General features: G+C 39.2%; 1 protein-coding gene across 4 annotated transcripts in view; it reads right to left on the bottom strand.

The window, feature by feature from the left end:
* Positions 1-24,009, bottom strand: part of sgcd (sarcoglycan, delta (dystrophin-associated glycoprotein)) — a 275,605-nt gene that overhangs the window by 53,862 nt on the left and 197,734 nt on the right. For all 4 annotated transcript variants that reach the window (XM_008428447.3, XM_008428449.3, XM_081615943.1 and 1 more), the window contains 3 exons: positions 23,396-23,497; positions 13,239-13,326; positions 7,538-7,657 (listed from right to left, as the gene is read on the bottom strand). In XM_008428447.3, coding sequence (XP_008426669.1) covers positions 7,538-7,657; positions 13,239-13,326; positions 23,396-23,497 — 310 coding nt within the window. The remainder of the gene's footprint in view (positions 1-7,537; positions 7,658-13,238; positions 13,327-23,395; positions 23,498-24,009) is intronic.

Genomic DNA, 24,009 nt, shown 5'->3' with positions numbered 1-24,009 from the left:
TTCTTTGCCACACATTTATTTTGAAAGAAATCCAACTGGCAGAGGAGGACATGGAACCAAGGAGCCTCGTAGCAGAGTTGTAGTCTGGACCACTAAACCCAAGACCAAATCAAAACCAGCACCCCATGCTACATGACAATAACATTAAGTGCACCTATCAAAATTGCTTCTCAAATTGATCTGAAAGATTCACTTTCCCATAAAACACCTAGATATTAAATACTTAGAGCTGAAATAAATTTAACCAGTATCAATTCAAACTCTTCTTCATTCTGTTTTGCTTTCATCTCTGTGCCACAATACACAGAGGTCTCCTGCCATCCCCAAAATATAACGCTCTGTGCGGTTGCCCATATTGCCAATGTCAGAAATAATAATTGTCTGCACCATTAAACATAGCAATTAACAAGCTCAACTATGAACACTGTCCAAGGCCCAATAAGCAAGAAGTAACCAAGCAGGAGGAGCACCGTGACTGTTCTCATCCTCCCTCCTGCTGCAACGTCTGCCACCATGACAGGTGACGAAAACAAAGAGCAATGAGCATGCTCTGTGTTCTTATGTTCTTGTTTTATTTATTCGCCAATTAAATATAAAGATATTTTAATGAAATAAAATAGCTACTGCAGTGTACGCAGAGCATTACAAGAACAAAGAACGGCTCTCACTGAGGCTTCAGTCCTATAGGACTTAGTCAAGATCCATCCAGAAGAATCGGATCGTCCATGAATGTCATATTACAATATTGCACTTTGGTCACAGCGTTGTCCCATATATGCAACACCTCAGTCAACATCTTCACACAGTAATTCAGAGCATGAGTGACAACTTTTTTTCATGCAGATGCAACATGTGTTTCAGTCAGTACAGCTAGCTTTGCTAGCATCACGTCCACGGATGCTAGCATCCGTGGAGCTTCCAAGCTTCCAAGCTTGGAAGCTTCCAAGTGACGCTTGGAAGCGTCACTTGGATGCTTTCCTTCCAAGTGACGTTAAAAATTGGACGAAGTCCCACCGTCTGTGAAAGCGAAGCGCTACTGATTTTACATGTCGCCATATCTTATGATTTATGCAGCGCTATTATATTACTGACGCTCAGAGGAAACCACTGCGCATGTCTGGAGCTCCGCAAGCGAGTAAAGGTGGAGCCGATGGGTGACAACAGACACTATGTCACGTTATTGCTTGGATTTTACGGCGCCACCTTAAATCCCTGAACTTCACATTTTAACGGAAAAAAAGAGCAACGCGACTTGGATGTAACGAGTAACGCGACACTTTTGTAGAAATGTAGTGAAGTAGAAAGTACAGATACTTACTGTAAAATGTAGTGGAGTAAAAGTAGAAAGTATCCATTATTAAATCTACTTAAGTAAAGTACAGATACACGAAAATTGTACTTAAGTACAGTAACGACGTACTTGTACTTCGTTACTTCCCACCACTGGTCATGGAGAGATACTATCATGCAACTTGTAGATACAGAATCACAAAAAAATTGCCTTTGAGGACTGAACTTGAGCAGCCCTAGTTTAGCATTTGTCTTCCCTTAACATAGCCATAATTGACTAAGTGTTCAACAATCAAACTGTCTTCAGTTCAAAGACTAATAATTGTCTGATTGATGCTCTTCTTGTTTGTCAGTTTGGGTGGACGTCCAGGTTTTGGTTAGTTTACTTTTCTTTCTTCCATACTTCTTCAGGTTTATAATGATGGATTGGATTTTTGAGATGCTCAAAGTTTGGACTATTATTTTGTAATCTGTCCCTGACCTGTCTGCTGTTCCTTGATCTTCATCATGTTATTTGCTCACTAATCATCACAAATAAACCTGTGCAGCCTTCAGAGAACAGCTGGATTCATTCAGAGATTAAGTTACACCCTGGGGTATAACTTAATCTAAAAGGAAAATATTTGCACAGGATTTAAAGATTCATATTAAAACATTAAAACAAAAGCTCACATCGCCAACATTTTTACAGTTTGTAAAGTATAATGTAATAATATAGATAAAGGGTGTGAATACTTTCTGTGGCACTGTATATTTAGTCGTTAATTATATTAACAGTCTGGTGTTTCTAATTTGCATGGTTTTAATCAGTTTATCTTGTGTTTTTGTTCTCTAGTTGTTTTAAACGTGCTTCATGAATAAACTTGATTTAATTTAATTATCCTCACTGCGGGCGATTTAAGCTCCTTCACAAAACATCCTGCTGTGCAAGACAAAGAACATCACAGAAGAAACAAGAGATGATTAACTCAGCCCTTCCACATGCACTTAAAGGATTTCCTTACAACAAGTTTATGCAAACCTTATTTTTTTATGTCCTTCACGTTATCTGATTTATTCATTCTCTTATTTACAGTTTCTGTGCAAGGTCCTCTGACAACTTGTATAAAATGATATAGAAAACAACACAAGTGCTTCTGTGGACAGCCAGTAAAACATAGAGTTAACTTGACATCAGTCTAATAAAGAGCTGGGATTACATGATAAATAATAATCTGTCTGATGCTAACTTATTTATTCAATATTGGAACTGAAAACTATTTGAGTTTTTCTAGGACACTGTATTGTGAGTTTGTTTTTTTACTGGAAATATGAACATTTGGTTGAAAGATGTTTACAGCAAGATTTTAAAAATTGGCTAAGATGTACAATATGGGGTCTGAAATAAATAACATGTTAGAGATTAATTTATTTATGTATTCAAAGTCAGGAGTTTGCAGAAAGATTCCTGCCTCTTTAAGCAATTTGAAAATGTCCAGATGATGATGTCATTGCTTTGGAAACTTCTGATAGGTTAACTCATGTCTTGAAACATGCAAGTCATCTCAAGAACAAAAACCAAAGACCTACTGAAGATCCTGCAACAACAGAGTTTTAACTCACAATAATTAATTTCAGAGATCCAGGTTGATCAGTTTGTCTGGTGAGCTCAATTAAAGAAAATCTACTTAAGAAGGATGTTCCACATTGTTAATCAGCCTCAGGTTTCAAGCAATATTGGAAGGAGAAAAGATTTCTGTGCTGATGAAAATCATTTGACAAGGTATGAAAACATTAGATATTTAATGAAAACTGAAGCGTTATACTGTGAAGACATTTGTGACTGATTCAGAGTTTGTGCAGATAAAGGCATCATGAGGAAGGTTTCTGATAGACAAATTCATCAGATTAAGAGAGCAGCTGTTGCCCTTACAAAGCAGCAAACAGTTATTTGAAGCTGCTGGTGCCTCTTCAACCTCGAGGTGTAGGATCCTCCGGAGGCTTGTGGTGCATGAACCATCTATTCGGCCACCCCTAACCAGGCTCACAAGCAGAAATGGGGGCCCAGCCCTACATGAAGATTAATTTTCAAACAGACTTGTTCACTGATGACTGCTTTGCAACCCTTGATGGTCCAGATGGACGCAGTAGTGGATTGGTGGTGGATGGCCACCATATCCCAAAACGGCTGTGACGTAGGCAAGGAGGTGGTGGAGTAATTTTTTGGGCCAAAGTCATGGGGAGAGAGCTGGTCAGCTCCTTCAGAGTCCACGAAGGTGTAAAAATGACCTCAGCAAAGTATGTGGACTTTCAGACTGATCAATTCCTTTCATGGTTCAAAAAGAAGAGCCGTACGTTCAGTAGCAAAACCATATTCATGCATGACAATGAAAACTGCAAGGAATAACACTGTGTCATTGGCTGCTATGGGCATAAAAGGGGGGAAACTCATGATGTGGTCACCATCCTCCACTGACCCATCCATCCATCCATCCATCCATCCATTTTCTTTACACCCTTGTCCCTCAGTGGGGTCGGGAGGGTTGCTGGTGCCCATCTCCAGCTAACGTTCTGGGCGAGATGCGGGGTCACCCTGGACAGGTAGTCAGTCTGTCGCAGGGCAACACAGAGACAGACAGGACAAACAACCATGCACACACACACACATCTAGGGACAATTTAGAGAAAAAAATTAATCTAACAGTCATGTTTTTGGACTGTGGGCGGAAGCCGGAGTACCTGGAGAGAACCCACCATGCACAGAGAGAACATGCAAACTCCATGTAGAAAAACCCTGGGCCGGGAATTGAACCCAGAACCTTCTTGCTGCAAGGCAACAGCTCTACCAACTGTGCAGCCCCTGTTAAGATGTTTAACATTGAAATAGCTTTTGATTTTAGTACGTGACCACTTAATGCAGCACATTCAATGAATGACCGTTTGCAGTTCTTTATAATTCATAAAATGTTTAGAAAGTCTGCTGTGCATAATAATTTTGAACAGTGCATTTTGAGTTTTTTATTTTTGACAAAAATACTGTTCTCACTGGGAGCTCTGTTCAGTAAAATTTTATTTATACTGTAATTGTTCATGTCTTGAAAATTATACTGACCATCATTTGCATTGACCATTCTAGAAAATCTGAGAAAATATCACTTGCATAATAATTTGGAACATGGTGTAATCTATGACAGAATAACTGGAAAGGAACCAGAATAAAGATTGGCCCAGTCAAAGTCCAGATATCAACCCGATTGATCCTTGTTGCATCATCCCTTTCTGTAGTTTTAGCTTCTTCCGCTCATTAAACTGCAGTGAACAGCAGCTACATGATAACTCTCTAAACAAGTGAAGTCATTTTCATGTGGCGCTCATGCTGCCCTGTCTGCGTCTCATCTGGTGGAACAGTTTCTGGTTGAGCTTGTCCAGATGTCACAGTGATACGCGGTGGCACCACAAGGGTGTGTGTGGACTTGACACACACTCTTGGGTGTCGAGTCGTCTTGCAACGCAACAAAACTCAATCACTTCCTCACCAGACTAGATGTTTAGAGAATTCTACGGTTACAGATGTTGGGATTTGTGCTTAGTTTCAGAAACTAACGTCCAGTTGACATTAATCCAGCTAATTTCAGCTTGCTAGGAAGAGTTTCAGTCATAACTAGGAAAGTGTGAGTCAGAGTTGATCTTTTAAAAACAAAACATTATCCTGAACCTGGCTCCGCTGCATTTAACTTGATCCCAGTGAGCAGCTTTTTCCTTTTTGCTCCTTTCATGCTTCCCTGCACTTCTTCCTGCTAACGCTCTCTCCGGTCTCCTGCTGCACCGTCCCATGTCCCTTCAACAGACAAACCCCAAGTCACGTTTTGGTGGATAAAAAGGAAAAATGCACTTTTCTTGTTCAGCGACATCACATAATGTCAGGGCAGGCTCTGGGAGATGAATTACAGATGTGTGGTTCATTCTCTCATAGAAAAAACTACTGTAGCTGTGTTTTCATCAATGTTTTCTTTACTCTATTTTATATTTATTATTCCCTTTTGAAGTATCACATTGGAAAAGGTTGATGTAAACTTTTTAATGCTCACTTGAGGTGGCTTTTAGCTTTTCTGATAAAGTTAATGTGCTAAATGGGAGATGGAAAACTCTCCCATCCACTTGTGGTTCTCTGCCTTACCAAAGGCACAAAATTAGAGAAAATTTAAAGACTTGCTCTATTTTTCTGAGGTGTGTGATCCAAGCTAATTTACAACCTCTACTTTCTGTTATTAAAGCCATGCATAGCGTTAATATTTGACAAAATTACCTGGTTGAATCCAGCAGACGGAAACACACCTAATTTGCGTTCTCTTTTTGGCGAAAGTTTTAAGGTTTGCTCAAAATAAAACGTCTCTGCATCCACAAAGCCTCCTTTTTAATTCCTTTGGGGCCTGGGGATCATAGTTCAGGTATTAGGTGAGCTTTTGAAATGCTACTCAGCTGCTCTTGGTTATAAAACAGATACATTGTTGCCACGGTTACGCATCATAACCATTAAAAAAATAAGGGCACTAACCCTTCCAGCTGCTCAGCAACCAGAAACAGAGGAAATAGCTGTCAAAACAGGCAATGAGTCAACCAAAAAAAGATGAACAAAAGTCTAGAAAAAAAAACAGACACATCAGAATCAACTCAGCAGAACTAACGTAGCAGAGCTAACGTAGCAGAGCTAACGTAGCAGAGCTAACGTAGCAGAGCTAATGGTAATGCTTTCCACCGTGTGAATTAATGCATATTGAGGTATATTTGAATTATTGAAATAGGCAGTTATTGACATTTTATTTGGCGTCTCAAGTATTAGTAGATATAGTAGTTTAAATTTTTTGTCTGTGTAGAACCCCCCCCCCACAATTGTATTAACTTTGTGCAATGGCAGACTTATGCATGTTGTTCTTGTCTCAATCTTCCAGACCTCTGAGGTCTTCTGGTTCTGGTTCTGGTTCTGCTCTGCATCTCCAGAACCAGAACCAAACATGGAGACGCAGCTTTCAGCTTCTATGCACCACAAATCTGGAACGAACTTCCAGAAAACTTAAATCAAGGCTCAAAACCCACCTGTTTAGCGCTGCCTTTGATGATCAGTTATATAATTATAGTCTTGATGATTACGATAATGACATTTGGCAAAATATAATGTTTATCGCTGCTTCATAATTGGTTGTTATATTATGTTTTATGGCGTAAAGCACTTTGAACTGCTTTGTTGCTGCAATGTGCTACAAATAAACTTGACTTGTTGTATAATCACTCCATCCAGGAGTGAGATGTGCAACAGGTTGCTTAATAAAGCTCAGTGAAGATGCATCTAAATGTCTGCAGAGAAATAAACTATGCAGGTAGTTTAGAAGGAATAATTTGCTGCTGGAAATCTCCATTGACTTTGTGAAGTCACTGGATGGCTGTTCCAGCTGCGAACTCATTGCTTAGCAAATCCATCCACTTAGCATATCATCTATTCAGCTTCCCTGGTCGAATATCTGACCTCCCGAGGTCCCCGGCTGCATAAATTTCCCCCTCTTCCTCCAGACCCAGAAAATGGTAATTTCAGCAGCGGCTTGGTAATAACCCTCACGCTGAGCCTCGCTGTCAAACAAATTTCATAATTTCCATTTAATTTAATGCTGAAATCTTGTGACACGGCCCTGCGAAACAGAGAAAGACGACATTAAATCTGTCAACTCCTGCGGGCAGATTCCGTTTCCCATCACACTGCGGGACCGTCTTTGTTGCAGCTTTAATTGTATGCAGATGCTTTGTTTGCGCCTCCTCACTGTTCCCGCTGCACCTCTCTCTGCTCACACAGGAAATCACTTGTCACGTCTTTGTTGCTCGGAGGCTGTCCAGTTAAAACAGCTCTGTCACTTCTTATCTCCCGTCATAAGCGCAAAACTCGTTTGTCTAAAGAACTACATGTCACCTCCTCTCCCCCAGAGTCCTGCTGGAAATATGAGCTCCTCGCTATCGCTGCTTAAATTTCCTCCCTCTGAGGAAAAGCTTAAAAAAAAAATCCTCCTCTATCCGCACTTTGCAGGTTGTCAACTCGAACATGAGATCTGAGGCCTTTACTTCGTTCTCCTTATGATGCTAATGCGAGCTTCGCTATGCATTTAATCCACCTCGGTTTGATACATCCTCCAAAAAGCCCCTTAAAACCAACATCTTGAAAATGTTTTGTCCACTTGACAAAAATCTGCATCTTTTTGGACTGACGCTTCGGAAGGCCACTCACCCATCACCCGGAGTCTCTCTGCGCCGACCACCACCTCCTGCTCATCAGCGGAAAACAGCAGCTTCCCGGAGGTGGATTTGACTTCAAACATCTTCCCTCGTGCTTTAAATCCGCTGGATCCTAAAGCGAACACAAACGGAGAGAAGACATCAAAGAGGAGAACTGAATTCTCATCAGTTCCCTCTGGAAATAAAAAAAGGGGATGGTGAAGTGTCCTACAGGCCTTACTGGCTTACTGTATTTACTCACCTGTGTTGTTTTAAATCTAACAAAGTTGTTTGGAGCTGTGAAATTTTGACATTTTTTCTCAAATTTTTGAGCGTTATCTCAAAATTTCTGAGGCACTGAGTTTTTATTACTTAAAAGCCACAATCATCAAAATTAGACGAAACACAGGCTTGAAATATTTCAGTCTATGGAAAAACACAAAAACTTACCAAGTGCTTTTGGTCTAGTTTATAGTCCAAATATGGTGATACACTTGAAACAAGACAAAATTAACTTTCAATTAACATTTCAACAAGACATAGGGGCTTGTCAACAAATCCTTAATATAAGTTAAAAAATATTAGTTCACTTACAAAAATACGTTATATAAGGAACTAGTACTTAAAAAAAAACAACAACTTTATTTTCTAATGTTTTTTATGATATTAAAAAAAAATTTCAATGTAGCTATTATGGATAGATGCACAGAGAAATGGAAGGACAATTCAAATCAATTTTAAAGCATAATATTCATCATAAGAGATAACTCATATTATCCAAGTAACTCATATTATCCAAGTCTGCTACTAAAACCTGCAGCTGCTGTGTTTTAGTCCTGCTGGCAAACTATTCCAACTGTGGTGACTTCAGCAGTTAAATTTTAATTTTTCACTTTATGCATTTAGGCCAAGACAGTCTTCTATTCTTGATGAAGTAATGCTTTTTGTATTACTCCATCAATAAAAGACTCAGTAAATTTGTTTATGAATTGAGCAGAAAGTGGGTTAGAGAGCAACACAATGGCACTAAATGTTGAGGTTGCTCAACCAAAAAATGGCTTGATAAGAATTACATTAATGTTCAGCAATGGCCAATTCAAAGTCTTGACCTCAATACAAGAGAAATGGCGTGGAAGGAGCTAAGGCGAGTCGTTCATGTGAGGAAATTGTCCAAGAGAAGCTGTTGGTTTGTTCAAATGGGCAGGATGAAATTCAGCTGAGCGGTTGTGCAGTTAGTGGAAATGTTTGCAAATATTGAGCCACAAGAAGCTTACATTGTAGAATAAAAATTGTTAGTATGTTTAATTATGTTTAATTAATTATGATAAGAGCTGGTTCTCCTTGAAACATAAATACTTATATTTAGGCATTATATCAAGTACTTCATCAGGCCCCTCTTAATGCATGGACAATATTTTTCTTCTTAAGTGTAGTTGAAGAAAATTAATGCTTAGAAACAGAATACAGACCATCTGAATGTAGAATATGTAATATTTCTATGTTTATTTAACTGGCTTTTTTTAACTGTGACTTTAGTAAAAAAAATAGTTTCTCATCAATTTACTGGGAAAAAAAGTTTAAAAGTCTGTTGTAGTAAACTGCAGAGGCTTGACAACACTGCTAATAACTGCTAGGGTCATTTTTTGTCTTATCTGCACCAGTAACTTTGTTATAATTCTATATGTATTTATAATTACACTTATAGGCATTCAGCACTTTTTTCTGTTTACTGTGGTAGCCAAGCAACAACAATTTGTTGCCAAATGTACTGTTGTGTCTTTGTGCAATGGCAATAAAGAAGCATAAGTCTAAGTTTACAAGTATTGTCAATCACTGAAGCTAACTGTGCTGGTCACTGGTATGATGGGGCTAATTGGTTCTAATCTGAAAGATTGATTGAAGAACATTACTGTCCAGCTAGTTAACTGCTGCTCAAATTATACCAACCCTCAGTTGTTGAAAACCACTGCTAGGTTTACTAATGCTAAGCTAAATGATGCTAGTCAGTGCCAAGCTGCAAACCCAAGATTTGCTAAGCAGCACTACTAGTTTATAAGACAGTTGATACTGTAAAATTAACAAAGCAACAGCATTCTATATAGAGCCAATTATATGGTTTGTTTTAACGTAAAACCATATGTAAATTATGCTGAGACATAAAACCATTTTTATGTTTCAAAAATGTTTAAAATATAACCATTAAACCATTTTAAAAATGATTTTAGTTTAACTCAACTTAACAAGTTTCAACAATCAAGACCCAAGAATCCACTTGGCCTCACCGTTCATCTCTCCTCGCTGCTTTGATTTGCTGTCAGAATCTTTCTCTGAGTTGGGCTTGAACTCCTTGATCAGTCTTAAATCAGATTGTGTATTATTTGTTTATTAACTCACAGCCCAAATGGGATGCTTTCATAAGCCATTAGTTATGGCAATGACTGCTTTAAATTTCACTGGAAGAGGAGTAAAGAAAAAAAAAAACATTGGGTCTCATCCAATGAGACCCGCTTTCCTCCTACTCTTTAAATGGTAATAACTGGATTGATATCATAACATAATCGGACATTGCAGACAGAATATTCTGATTTTATGATTTTCCGCTAAAATTTATAATAACATAAAGACATGTCAAGACAAAGCTTCAGCAAATTTGAGACAAAAAAAAACTTTTGGTGCAAGCAAACAAACGGTGGTGTCAAGACCAACAGAAGAACACAGGCGAATGTGTCTGACCTTAATTGCTTTGTGTAACCTAGCGGCAGAAAACACTCGCCTTAAAGTGTGACTGATTGACAGAAGAGCAATTCATTGTGTCATTCTCCAGGATGATTCCAAGTTCCTCCTCATAACATGAACAAAGCTTAGTCATGTGAAGTGTAACCTGTGTTACATTCTAGGATTTGAAATAATCCAAATTATTTCTTAAAAAACTAACTAGGTTCGTCTGCTGGAGGTGGCGGCAAATTGTAAAACACAGAGACAAGTAGATGGTGAAAAAAATCAGCGAAGTGTATTTATATTTACAATATATACAAAGTGTTTCACAACTGTGAAGTCCGGTTCCCTAAAACAAGGAAGTCTCTTTCGGTGATGAAAGAGAAAACAAAATAGTCCTTTAGTTCCCGCTGTGGATGGTTGGTTGAATTTCCAACCAGTTTGGAGACGGTTCCTCAGAGATTGGGTGGATTTCTGGTTCCGCTATGGTTAGCTCGCCAGTCCGGTCAGTGTACATAAACCAGACAGTTCTTAATGTGTCCCAGATCCTCCAGTTTACTCCGAGCGGGGTGGGATCTGGAACACACCTGGCCTGCGCAAACAGGCCAGACAATCAATATACATGTACATGCATTTCTTAATCCAATGTGTTTTACGTGGGTGCGTAATCACGGGCTGGGAGGCTAGCGCTAGCATTCTAGCTCCCGAGCAACACTTACCAGTTCCTCATCGACAGACAGACAGAGATCGTTTCAACGTACAGATGAGTGACCATATGTCTGTAATTTAACAGAGGTATACGATTGATGTATGATCGACATTCAAAAGCAAAACCGCTTTGGGAACAGAAACCCAAGCCTACCTGCACGTCAGAGTCCGACAGCGTCTCCTACCTAAGGTGCGATTCAGCACCAATATAAGCCGTAGCTGTCAATTTAGGATGCTGACGTGCAGCTGTCACATGACATTCAACCATCGCGAGACCAATAATGATCTCGCCTGCTTGGTATTGAATAAATTAAGGAACGGGGGCTTTTAATTAAATCTTTAAATAAAAATAAATAAAATTAGATCTAATCAAAATAGAAAAATAAAAAAACCAAATCCAACAGAAAAATTATCCTGGTTACAGAAGGGAAAAACACTGGGGCGAACTCAGTGAGCCTCTCAGAGCCAGAAGCCAAATGTCAGCACCCTTTTCTAATGTGAAAGACACTTCCTGGGCTTGTTCACACAGAGTGAGCACCATTCATTCAACACCATCATCTCCTTTGGGTTGTGACAGGTGCAGAAAGTAAAGGAGAGACTGTGATTATGGTACAAGAAAAGAAACGGAGGCTAAGCTCATGAAGGGCATATTTCTAAGGATTAACAGGATTTAAATGAACTGGAAATGATGAGCTAATAATACCCAGAATAACACATCTGCAACACAAAACTGCTCTTACTCCTGCTTGAATTGGCTTGGAAGATGTGAAACTCTTTGAAATGGCAATTTTGCAATCAACCAATTTTAGAAGTGACCTCAAGTAGGTTGAAAATCCTCAAATGAGGTTGAATTTGAGAAGGTCAAGTGGGCCAGACTCCTTCCAAAGTGATGTAAGAGACTCAATGACATTTATTGCAAATCCTTGACAGGAGTTGTTGCCACTAAGAGTAGCACAATTAATTATGTTTAAGGGGGTAATTATTTCTGCACTGAGTCAGGTTTGAAAATAAAATCATCAATTGAAAATGTAATTTATATTTATTTGGTTTATGTTCATCTGATTTTGCAATTTATAATGATGTATCAACTCTTTAGGTGGCATCAATAGGGACTGGGTCTTATGAAAGTTATAAGACAATAAAAGTAAAGACACCAAGTGAAAAAAAATGAACCCCCCCCCAAAAACTACTACTACTGACTGACATTAAGTTAATCAGAGGATTGTTTTTGCTCTTTGAACGTTAAAAGTTTAGCTTAAGATACCAAATAGGGTCCATATACAGTATTTTAAATTCATTCAATTTTGTTTAAGGCATTTTCCAGCAACAAAATAATTTTTCTTCATTAAAACTACAAAAATGGTTTTGTCTTGCCTGCTCAACAACAACCTAAGCATCCAGTACATTAATGAAATACAGTAGTCTGACTTTTGAAGTAAAGGGATCCGTAAAATCATGACAGACCCGGAACATGATTGTTTAGACAAGAAACCAGTTACCTAAATTTTTGGGGGGTTTCATTTTCCATGTCCTTCGTATCAAAATATGTCTACGATCAGCAACCAGATCGGGATTTGGGTGTAAAAAGTGGTTGATAATTTGTGCTTAAACTAATATATTATATTATAAGAAGATTTAAATTTGTCCAGTAAAATCTTGCCATAAAACCTTTTGTGTCCATCTGGATTAATCAACTGTGTTGGTGTGCAAATTTACACAGTTGCAATCCCAATGGATTGCAGTCAGGGGCCACAGAAAATAATCCCAAAGGCCACAGATTATTTTTGACCACCTATGGTCACTGAGAAATATCACAACAAATTACTGTCAGCATGGCATATTGCTTGTATAAGTAAAATACTTGTATAATTTAAATGTGTAATTTAAAATAGGTTTTAAAAGTGGTAAATACATGTATATGTACATTCATTGTCTGAATACAAAAAATCTTGTTTAGATAGAATAACATGATAAAAACAAACAAACAAATAAAAAAAAATGCAGAATTTCCAGTAAATCTTAGAAGAATAAAGTTTTTCTTCAAAGGACCCATTTGAAGAAAATGGGTCCTTTGACCCAATTAAATTTTCCATTTTCAAAAGTCAAAATTTCAGTGTGCAATATGGGAGTAAATGATTTACAATTATTACACTGAAGAGAGGTGAGATGGACAGATCAGGTTTGGTGTATGTGTTGCTGATCTAGATGTTATCTGGCCCCTGAAACAACACATGAAAGAATCATCAATGAGCTCCATGACAGCAGTGTGTGTGGCTCCTGCTGAGTTCTACCTGTGACGAGCTGCGTGAGCAGCTGGTTGTTGCTGTTCACGATGTTGACCGAGACGTTTCTGGACGACTGCAGGAACAGCGGGCGGCCCTGCGGAGAGATCCACTGCGTTATTCATTTAAACACTCAGCCTGGATCAAACAGCACAGAGCTGCCAACAAACCCAGCATTAGACGTGAAGCTCCTTTATTTGCAGCATATGTTGCATGTTGTTTACAAACAGAACTTTTGAGGACAAAAAGACGATTCCTTTACTTGTCAAACCCCCCCCGCTGCCACCCCCCCAAAAAAATTGCCATCTACAGCCATGCTGCAGCAGTAGAATTAGAACAAGAAGGGACCCAGGATTGAACTATGGGGTACCCCACATGTGATTTCTGCCTGTTCCAAGTTACTAATCGACTCAAAGAAGCCCCTGTTATTTAAGGAAGATTTGAACCAATTAAGGTTTGAAACATAACTTAATTGGTTCTGTTCTCCAGTCAAAACAATCAGCCAAAGTCCAAAGAGAAACTCAGAAAAATCTTGAGAAAGCCTGAACATTAGACGTGTTCAACCCTTTTTTGGCAGGTCCTTATTTGCACTTTTTCCAAGCTGATGAGAATCAGCATTTATTGCCCCCTGTGGGCTTGGTGTGATACTTCCTCTTGGGTCTTTTAATTGCATTTTGGAGTTAAGGTTAACTCCAAAATGAGGCCTGAAGTTTTTGCCTTTGAGCCATCAGATCATTAAACTACAACTGTTTCTCTAGAAAGTATTGAGTACAGTTACAAAAGTGCAACTTCAGAGTCAAAACCAACCCTGTCTTCATCCTCCCATTGCTTTTAATAACTTTGTTTTTCCCAGGGTACTTTGAGTGATCGTGAATGCTGACCACGTTGGACTCTCTCCGGTTAATCTTCATGCCTCAGTCAACTTCCTAATTAGAGATAACGGCCGGACCACTGTGCTCCGCTCCCAGCCCAGGAAGGGATTGGCTTTGTGTGCGTGTGTGTGTGTGTGTGTGCGTGCGTGTGCGCGTGTGTGTGTGTTAGTGATGACATTAAACTTATTGAAGTTTCAACAGTAAATACACAAAATGTGTTATACACAAGTAACAACAGTAACAATGTGAGGAGCTCAGGAAAGAGAGCAAGAAGCAACGGATGAGCTGGAGTCATTTAAGGAGGTTTCATATTAAACTTTGATCATGCAGATACAGAGATGTGGTTTTCTCAATGTGGGACATGAAGGTTATTAACTAAGCTTTTTGGATAAACAAACCTCCATAGTCTCTAAAATAAGAATTAGATGCTAAGTGTTTGTTTAGCCATAGTGTTTTGCTAACTTTGGAAAGTTCTAGCGCACTTAAATTCCCTTAAATTGATTTTTCCTGAAAAATTCTAAAGCACTAATTTACTTGGTTGCTTTGTAAACTTTTAGTTGAATGAAGTTTGACATCTGTGTTGAAGTTTTGGTTATCAATTGTTAAGAATTATTCAAGTAGTCAGACGTTTATTTTCATACTCTTATTTTGTAGGTGTGAAGACGCAGCAATTCCGTTTCCTCTCCTTACAGTTTTCTCTTTTTTTGTTGACAATAACTTTATTTCCAACAAGAAACATACAGGAACCAAATAAAACACGGGCATTAGAGATTAAGATACAGGCATAAATACAATATCTAAGGGCTTTATGGAACATGTATCTTATGTCAAAATTAATTGGTGCTCTAGAGTTGTAGACTGTAAAAGGCAGATATAATTTGCATTGAAGTTAACGCTTCTGCTAAAGTCCATATTTGTGTTAGCAATAACAGAACTAGTATGTGTGATTAAATCTTTGGGATTAGCACAATAAGCTTTTTTAATTTCCAATGCCCACACCTGCCAGTGAGATTAGTCAGCCTAGAAGTTAGAAGAACTGATCAAGGTTAATCACAACAGATTTCGGATTGATTCAAGTTTTATGGAAAACTTTAACTTCTGGGATAGGGTTGTCATAATGCTAATATTTGAAAAAGAAAAATCCTTGGTAACATTTCCAAAATTCCAATACAGCGGCAATATTTTCATAAAGCTAGAAGTTTTTTCCTTTTTTTTTTTTTGTACAAAAACAGAAAATATTTTTGTTGTCTTAATTAGAACAAAGTCAATAAGTACAATAAGTTATCTCCCACTCAGAAAAAAAATGCTATTAAAAATTTTGCATTTTTGTGATTCAAATATCCAGAATAATGGCAGAAGCTTGATGGAATATTTATACCAAAATAAATAAATAAATTCAAACAAATATTTAACAGAATAACAGAAAATCCACAATAAACAGAAATTTTTACACCAGGATCCTCTTTATAAAATCATTTCCACTGTGTGATCCATAATTATAGAAAAATAACAGTTCAGATTAATCATTAAAGTATATAATCAGATTTTATGTCTATTATAGGTGGAGGTAAACTTCAACTCTATGAGTTGGTTTAAAAATTAGCTTGAAACTAACAAGGTAGGAAGACTTGTAGAAACATGCAGTCAGACAGTGAGAAATAACTTTAAATTTTAACTTTCTCCATATTTGCTGCGTGGTCCTGAATAAAAAGTTTTCACTATATTTCTCTCAGTTCTCTATCTTACAGTGTGAAGCTCATTGTGCTGACAGCTCATTGCTCATTCGTTAGCTCTCATTACTCGCAGCTCTGCTCAGCTCAGGCAGAGAGCAGAAACCTTTTTATATTTGTGACTTTTTCAATATCTTCCATTTCTAAAAGAGGAATACACACTGGGAACATTTCTGTCCTATTATTTTGTACTAAATCGCATCCTTAAGTGTGTGCATATAATATATTTCTAATATATCCACTCTAGGATAGGAACAATCATCTGTATTTAGGCTCGGTGTGCAGTACTTTTGTTTGTGGATGTTGCTGATAATACATGGGACCTTATTACACCCAGCAGGACAGCTCCCATGTTGAAAGGACGTAAATAGAGAAGATAGTTGAATTAAAATAACCAAATAGAGTTGACAAAAAATCTCTGGAAGTAAATCTACTCCAGACATAGGAAGCATCTATTTTTTTCAAATCATACCACATCATTTCACTTTGTGAATACATTTCTTTCAGCTGTTATATGTTACTTGCTGGGCGACGGTTTGATGTTTCTACCAGGTGTTTCCTCGCCAGCCGTAAATATGCTGAACAATGGAGGACATCCACCGTAAATGAAATGAAAATACTGCTAAAGGAAGGTTCGGCCCATTGCACTTAGAGCTGAAATCTAAACATGTCATACAAGCGGAAGCCTAAAATACAAGCAATTTGTACTGCAGTATGTAGGGAAAGCCAAAAGTGACACAATTTAATGTTTTAAAAAGCCACAAAATTTCTCAGGACAACTTTAAACAGGCATGCGCGCCTGTCCAGAAGTCTAGAACACAAATCTAACTGAAAACCTGTGGGAAGACTTGAATTTTAATCAATATACATCCAGTCTGAACTGAGTTTGAGCAATTTTATTGTTTGTATGTATGTAATTGGTTATCAGTTATCGGCCTATGGAGTGAAAAAAGTATTGATTATTGGCAGGGGTGAAAGTAGTTTTAAATTCTTGGGGGTACTATGACAAAAAAAAAAAAAAAAAATATATATATATATATATATATATATATATATATATATATATATATATATATATATATATATATATATTTTTTTTTATATATATATATATATTCTTCCAGCTCCTCCGGGGGAATCCCAAGGCATGGTCCCTCCAGCGTGTCCTGGGTCTTCCCCGAGGCCTCCTCCCGGTGGGACGTGCCCGGAACACCTCACCAGGGAGGCGTTCAGGAGGCATCTTGACCAGATGCCCGAGCCACCTCAACTGGCTCCTCTCGACGTGGAGGAGCAGCGGCTCTACTCTTGAGTCCCTCCCGGATGACCGAGCTTCTCACCCTATCTCTAAGGGAGAGCCCAGCCACCCTGCGGAGGAAACCCATTTCGGCCGCTTGTACCCATGATCTCGTTCTTTCGGTCATGACCCAAAGTTCATGACCATAGATGAGGGTGGGAACGTAGATCGACCGGTAAATCGAGAGCTTCGCTTTTTGACTCTGCTCTCTCTTCACCATGACAGACCGGTACAGCGCCCGCTTCACAGTAGACGCTGCCCCAATCCACCTGTCGATCTCCTGCTCCCTTCTTCCCTCATTCGTGAATAAGATCCCCAGACACTTAAACTGCTTCACTTGAGGCAGGACGACCCCCCCTGACCCGGAGAAGGCACTCTACCCTTTTCCGGCTCAAGATCGTGGCCTCGGATTTGGAGGCACTGAGCCTCATCCCGGCCGCTTCACACTCGGCTGCGAATCGCTCCAGTGAGAGCTGCAGATCACGATCTGATGAAGCCAACAGGACCACATCATCCGCAAAAAGCAGAGATGCGATCCTAAGGCCACCAAAACGGATCCCCTCAACAACTCGGTAATTTTATCAATGTTTTGTTAAGTATCATGTTTATTCACATAATATTCAGGAGTTGATACTTTACCACATAGCCATAGTTTTCAATGGCAAATTGATTACACCTCCCCATATTTGGTGTTTCTAAACCAAGACACTTAAAATGTCAGTATAGTTTCAACAATATGTTTTCATAAAGATTCTTTATGACTTAATGTCTGTTCTGTGTCAACAGCTGTTGGAGGCAAAGGAGTGCGACCTGGCAGCAGAGGAGATTTCCTTTTGGGAAGGTGTCACCATTGACCTTATGTCTGATGAAGAGGATGGAGTCTTCGAGGGTGTATCGGGCTGGATTGTGAGACCACCAAGTTTCCACAGCCAGAAGCTCGGCAACCTCTGCTCCAAACTACAAGAGAGACTTGAAGCTAACCCTAAATACAGCATGTTGCGTCATAAGCGTTTGTATGTTGGATCATGCTCAGAAAAAAAGCCACAACCACATGGCCCAGAAGTAGACAAGCATTTTGTGCTGTAATCTATTTCTGTTTATTTATTTATTTTTTTTAAACTGAAGTTTTTTTTTTTTATTTATTTATAGATGTGTTATTTTATGTGTGGTTTCTTTATTTGTAGATTTTTTTTTATATATATGTGTGGTTTCTTGTAGATGTGTTTTATTTTATATATGTGTGGTTTCTTTATTTGTAGATGTGTGTTATATGCATGTATGTAATTTTTTTTTTTCAACAAAAATTAAAAATATAAACTTATGCCTTGTGCTTGGTGTATTTTTATTTCTGGGTTATTTTTTTTATAATTTATTAGGGAGGGGTTTAACAAGGCCTGTAACTATAAAGGTATAGTGTGTCCAATAGGGAGAAATCTACCAACCAATCACATGTAAGTAATTAATTGTGATGTCATTGTCTTTTCATCCAATGACTGACAATTGACGTGGGTCTCCTGTTGCTTTTCACATGTTAAGTAGAGTCGTTAAGCTGTTAACACCCCCCTCACACTTCTCCCGCACCTCCCCACCCTTCCTCCCCCCCTTGTAGGATTCCACATTCGACTGTGGCCGGCGAAACTGCGCTTCCCCGCCAACTGTCGATTGCTGTCGATATCTGTCACTGACTAGCTGCATTCGCGTCAGAATACAGGGTCAAAAATCCCACTTTCCGTCCAGTGTTGGTTATCTCGTTCCATGTATGCTTTCCCTGCCAGAATCTTGCACCCTGCTGTTATGTGCTGGACTGTCTCAGGGGCCTCCTTGTACAACCTACACCTTGGGTCTTGTCTGGTGTGGTAGATCTGAGCCTCTATTGCTCTGGTGTTTACGGCCTGTTGCTGTGCAGCCAGGATGAGTGCCTCTGTGCTGTCCTTGAGTCCAGCTTTCTCCAGCCATTGGTAGGATTTTCTGATATCAGCCACTTCAGTTATTTGTCGGTGGTACATCCCATTTAGGGGCTTGTCCTTCCATGATGGTACCTCCAGCACCTCATCCTCTGTTCCCTATTGTCTGAGACATTCGCTGAGCACATCATCAGTTGAGGCTTTGTCCTTGATGTATTTTATGAATCTTGGATGTTTCATCCTGGACAGTGGCTCTCACACTCACTAGTCCTCTGCCTCCTTCTTTACGGCTCGTGTACAGTCTCAGGGTGCTGGATTTGTGGTGGAACCCTGCATGCATGGTTAGTAGCTTCCGAGTCTTAACATCCGTGGCCTTTATCTCCTCCATTGGCCATCTAATTATTCCTGCAGGGTATCTGATTACTGGTAAGGCATAGCTGTTTATTGCACGGATCTTGTTCTTGCCATTGAGCTGGCTTCTCAGGACTTGCCTTATTCGTTGGAGGTATTTAGCTGTGGCTCCTTTCCTTGTTACCTCATCGAGGTTGCCATTTACTTGCGGTATTCCCAGGTACTTGTAGCTGTGCTCTCTGTCTGCTATTGTTCCTTCTGGGAGTGAGACCCCTTCTGTGTGGCGACCTTCCCTCTCTTTGTAACCATCCGACCACACTTCTCTAGTCCGAATGACATCCCAATGTCAGTGCTGTAGATCCTGGTGGTGTGGATCAGTGAGTCGATGTCTCGCTCGCTCTTGGCGTACAGCTTGATGTCATCCATGTAGAGGAGGTGACTGATTGTGGCCCCATTCTTGAGTCGGTGTCCGTAGCCAGTCTTGTTGATGATTTGGCTGAGGGGGTTCAGGCCTATGCAGAACAGCAGTGGGGACAGAGCACCTCCTTGGTATATGCCGCATTTGATGGACACTTGTGCAAGTGGTTTGCAGTTGGCTTCAAGGGTGGTTTTCCACAGCCCCATCGAGTTTGCAATGAAGGCTTTTAGGGTCCTATTGATGTTGTACATCTCTAAGCATTCAATGATCCAAGCGTGTGGCATTGAGTCATAGGCTTTCTTGTAATCAATCCAAGCCGTGCACAGGTTGGTGTGTCGGGTTTTGCAGTCTCGGGCGACTGTGTGGTCTACCAGGAATTGGTGTTTGGCTCCTCTGCTATTTATGCCTATGCCCTTCTGTGCCGTGCTCATGTATTTATCCATGTGCCCGCTTATCTTAGCCGCTATGATGCCTGACATGAGCTTCCATGTTGGAGAGAGACAGGTTATTGGCTGATAGTTGGATGGGACTGAACCCTTTGAGGGTTCCTTCTGGATCAGGATTGTGCGCCCGTCAGTTAACCATTCAGGATGAGTCCCATTTTGTAGCAGCTGGTTCAGTTGAGTTGCCAGTCGCTCGCAGCTTCCACTTCTCTTCCTAACATGGCACCTCCTCACCCTGACTCTCATACTGATAGGAGGAACCACAGAGCTCTGTTAGGTTAAAGCACATCTTCTGAAGTTGAGATATTTTTCCTCCAACAGGTTCTAGAGGAATCAGCTCAAACCAGATGTTGGACGTTATTTTATTTCAGTGTCATTTGTGAATATCAGAGCCTCATTTTCAACAGTGGAGCTATAAAGGTTGAAAAAGGTTATTTTTTAGAAAATTTCAACATCAATATTTCCACAAAATAAGAGGCAAAATGGAACCGAAACGCACAGAATTGCGCAACACCTTGTTGAAACAATAATCACTGAGATTATTATTATTGTTGGGTCCTTAATTTGAACATGTTTTGTTGATTTTTTTGTTGTTGTTTTTTAATAAAGTTATGAATTTTTTAATAAGGAGCCAGAGGAGGACGTGCTGGTTTCACCCTCATGGCGGCATTCAGTTTGTTACCTAATGCCGAGATCGACTCAAAACCTTCCGCGATCGACTTATTGCACCGCTGCTCTAGCAAAGCACGAACAGTTCAGAAACGTTATGAAATGGGAAAAAAGTTATTTATTAAGTCGTGTTTTAGATTGTTCTTGAAAACCTAATCAGTCACGGCTGATTAGTGGGTGCACTCACTGCTGCACAGTGAACCCATTGATTCTTTACAGCAGACAGCCGCTCCCCTCTCTTGCAGGTACTGGTCATTGGTTTAGAAGAGAAGTTGTGTAAACTTTGTCCGAATTCTGTCCTAGGTTTGAAAAAAATATTTAAAGGAAAACACACAAAAACACGTAAAAGGTTTGATGATATAGCAAACTTAAATAAGTATCGGAATCAGCAATATCCTGTATTTATTTGGTTTGGAATTGATACCAGAAGTTGCAGTGTTGCACACTGCACCAGGAAGTTTTGCAGAAATTTCTCTTTTTGATTCTTTTCCAACTGGATTTAATGTTGAATTAACGATTTTTACCTTGCTCAACATGTTGGATGTGGCCATACAGCTCCTCTCACCTCGGCTGTTTTGTTTCTCTTCACCCTTCTTCATTTTCCTATTCTTAGTCCTGATTTTATATTCATCTCCCCTCTCAGTTTAATTGGAGCAGACATCATCTCCACTTCCAATACTCTTCTGGCAGCAATAAATATGTATATTTTATGAGGGGGACTAAAACAGTCTGCAGCCATCTTTAATGTACCTGCCAGCTAATGTTCTGTATTTATCACATGTTGATAGATATGCTCACATGTTGGCCTGAGCCAAATCAAGCCGCCTCAACAGGGTGCCAAATTGTGCACAGGGGAGATTATCCATGTTATCTGGATCTGCTTCCTGGAGAACTCCGGACTTAATTTCAATTTTGCTGCGAAGATGTTGTGCATGATTTAGTTGCTCTGTCAAACCAGAGTCGCCTGCTTCCTGTCTCTCTGGTTCTAATTCAGTCCTCCACCATCTGTCTCCCTGCTTCTGTCTCTATCACCGTCTCTTCTTTTTCTCCATTGTTTCTTTACTCCCCTCTGCTCTCCCGCCTCCATCAGTCATTCTCTCCCTCAGCTCACGTTAGCTCCCAGACAACAGAGATAAAGCGCGCTTCTCCTGCATTATCAAGCCTTCCGTCCGCTACCTGCACACAGAGATTATTACAGAAGAGACGGAGGGAGATTGTGCCTCTCTCTTTATCTTCCCCCATCTCTTCCAATTCCCTGGCATCTTCCTGTAGCTGCTGTAGGAGCAACAGGAAGGAAATCCGAAAACAAAACAAAGGCCCTAAAACTGCAAGCCAAACATTTTATTTAAGTGCGCACCTGTATAGAGGCTGTAGAGTACCTGAGGACGGAGCCGTATTGATCAGAGATTCCTATGATGTGATATTCCACAGGAAATGTCGTGTCATGACCTCTGATGAAACGTGGTTGGACTGCGACACGGCCGGCCTGACTGAACAACAGCCGACGTCTTTTCTTCTTATGGAGGGAAAGATGAATTTTATCATAGTAGTTATTAAGAACAAATCCAGCCATTTTACAGACAATGACCACACCTTGGTCTTTTTTTCCTGTTTTCTCTATTTTTTGTAATTTTTATTCCCATTTCATTTTTCTCTCTCTTTTATCTTCTTACTTTTTCCTTTTATCACTTCTGCTTTTTTATTTTATTTTTTCCCTTTTTCACATTTTACTTCCTTTTTTGCTTTTCCTTTTTTTTCTTTTTCCTCCATTGTATTTTTTCTCTTTTTTCACAATTTTAATCTATTTTTTTTTCTTTCCCCAAATTTGATTTTTTCTCCTACTTTCTGTTTTTTCTTTCCTTTCATTAAAAAAAAGAATTCAATGTCTTGATCACATCTTTAATGTTAAAATCATTAAAAGGCATATTTCATATTGCTAGAACTAATGTAAATAAATCAGACAGTCCTCTGGTTCAAAGCAGAATGTTTTGGGGTTTTGTCAGACACAATGAGAGCCATCGACATGAATTGATATCTCTAGTGCTACACAATCCTCTTTGGTCAATAGGGCCAAAGTCAGTCATCTTTCTGAATATTTCACCAGAACATTTAGACTCATCCAGAACCAGAACCAAAAAGGATTTTTCTTTATGTTCAGTGAGATCATGTATTAACAACAAATCTAAAGGAAATAAAGAGGAATTGTGACAGAAACTTACATGGAACAAAAAGATAAAAAAAAAACAAAAAATAAGTCAAACCCAACAGAGAAACTCAAACTTTTAGGGGGAAACCTTGAAAGTTCAGATTAAAACTAATTCAGAAACATTGCATGATGTCAAGTTCCTGCCAAATGCTGAATGTTTAGTAGCCTTTTCTATAGGTTACCATGAATTAATGTGGACCTCTTAAAGAAGTCAGTGTAACAGTAGACAGTGTAAGCTCTGCCTGGCATTCATGTCTTAAAAACATGGAGGCTACTTACTGGACTGGACCGGATTTCTTTGGCATAGAGAGGTTGGAGGAACTCAGAGTCTCCCTCCAGTTTCAGGCCCTTTTCTGTTATTCTCAGGTTGCCCATGCCGTCCTGTCGGGAACAAGAAGCAGCCATATTTAGTTCAATTTAGAAAACATCTCTTCCTAAATCTGCTTTAAAATAATAGCATTTTATATTTAACATAAACAGACAACTTCTACAGCAGTCGAACGCAAAACTTGTTCTGGACAAACCCAGCGGTCCATCTGCAGAAATGTCTGTTATTCCTTTTTTTTTAAGATAAATTTATGTCAAGAATTTTTAATTTTTTAATTTTGAAAACACATGCATGGATGAAACAATTGTTCTCCAATTGTGTATTTCACACAATCAAGTGGAAAACCAGAATGATCCAAAATGGATGATAAAAATAAAAATGTGATTCTCTAAGTCTTACTTAGAGAATCACAATCACAGGCAGGTGGAACTTTGACAAAAACTATATATAAACATAAACTTTTTTTGGCTGCTTTATAAATATTTTATTTACAACACATTTGTGGGGGTAGGGTCGCTACTAGGCAAAAAAGATAATAAAAAAAAGATTTAATTTTACTTTTGTT

Source organism: Poecilia reticulata, chromosome 14 (genome assembly GCF_904066995.2).
Source record: "Poecilia reticulata chromosome 14, P_reticulata-male-v2, whole genome shotgun sequence".
NCBI classification, from domain to species: Eukaryota; Metazoa; Chordata; class Actinopteri; order Cyprinodontiformes; family Poeciliidae; genus Poecilia; species Poecilia reticulata.
Note: the sequence above shows the minus strand (reverse complement) of the source record. Positions and strands in the feature narration are given on the sequence as shown.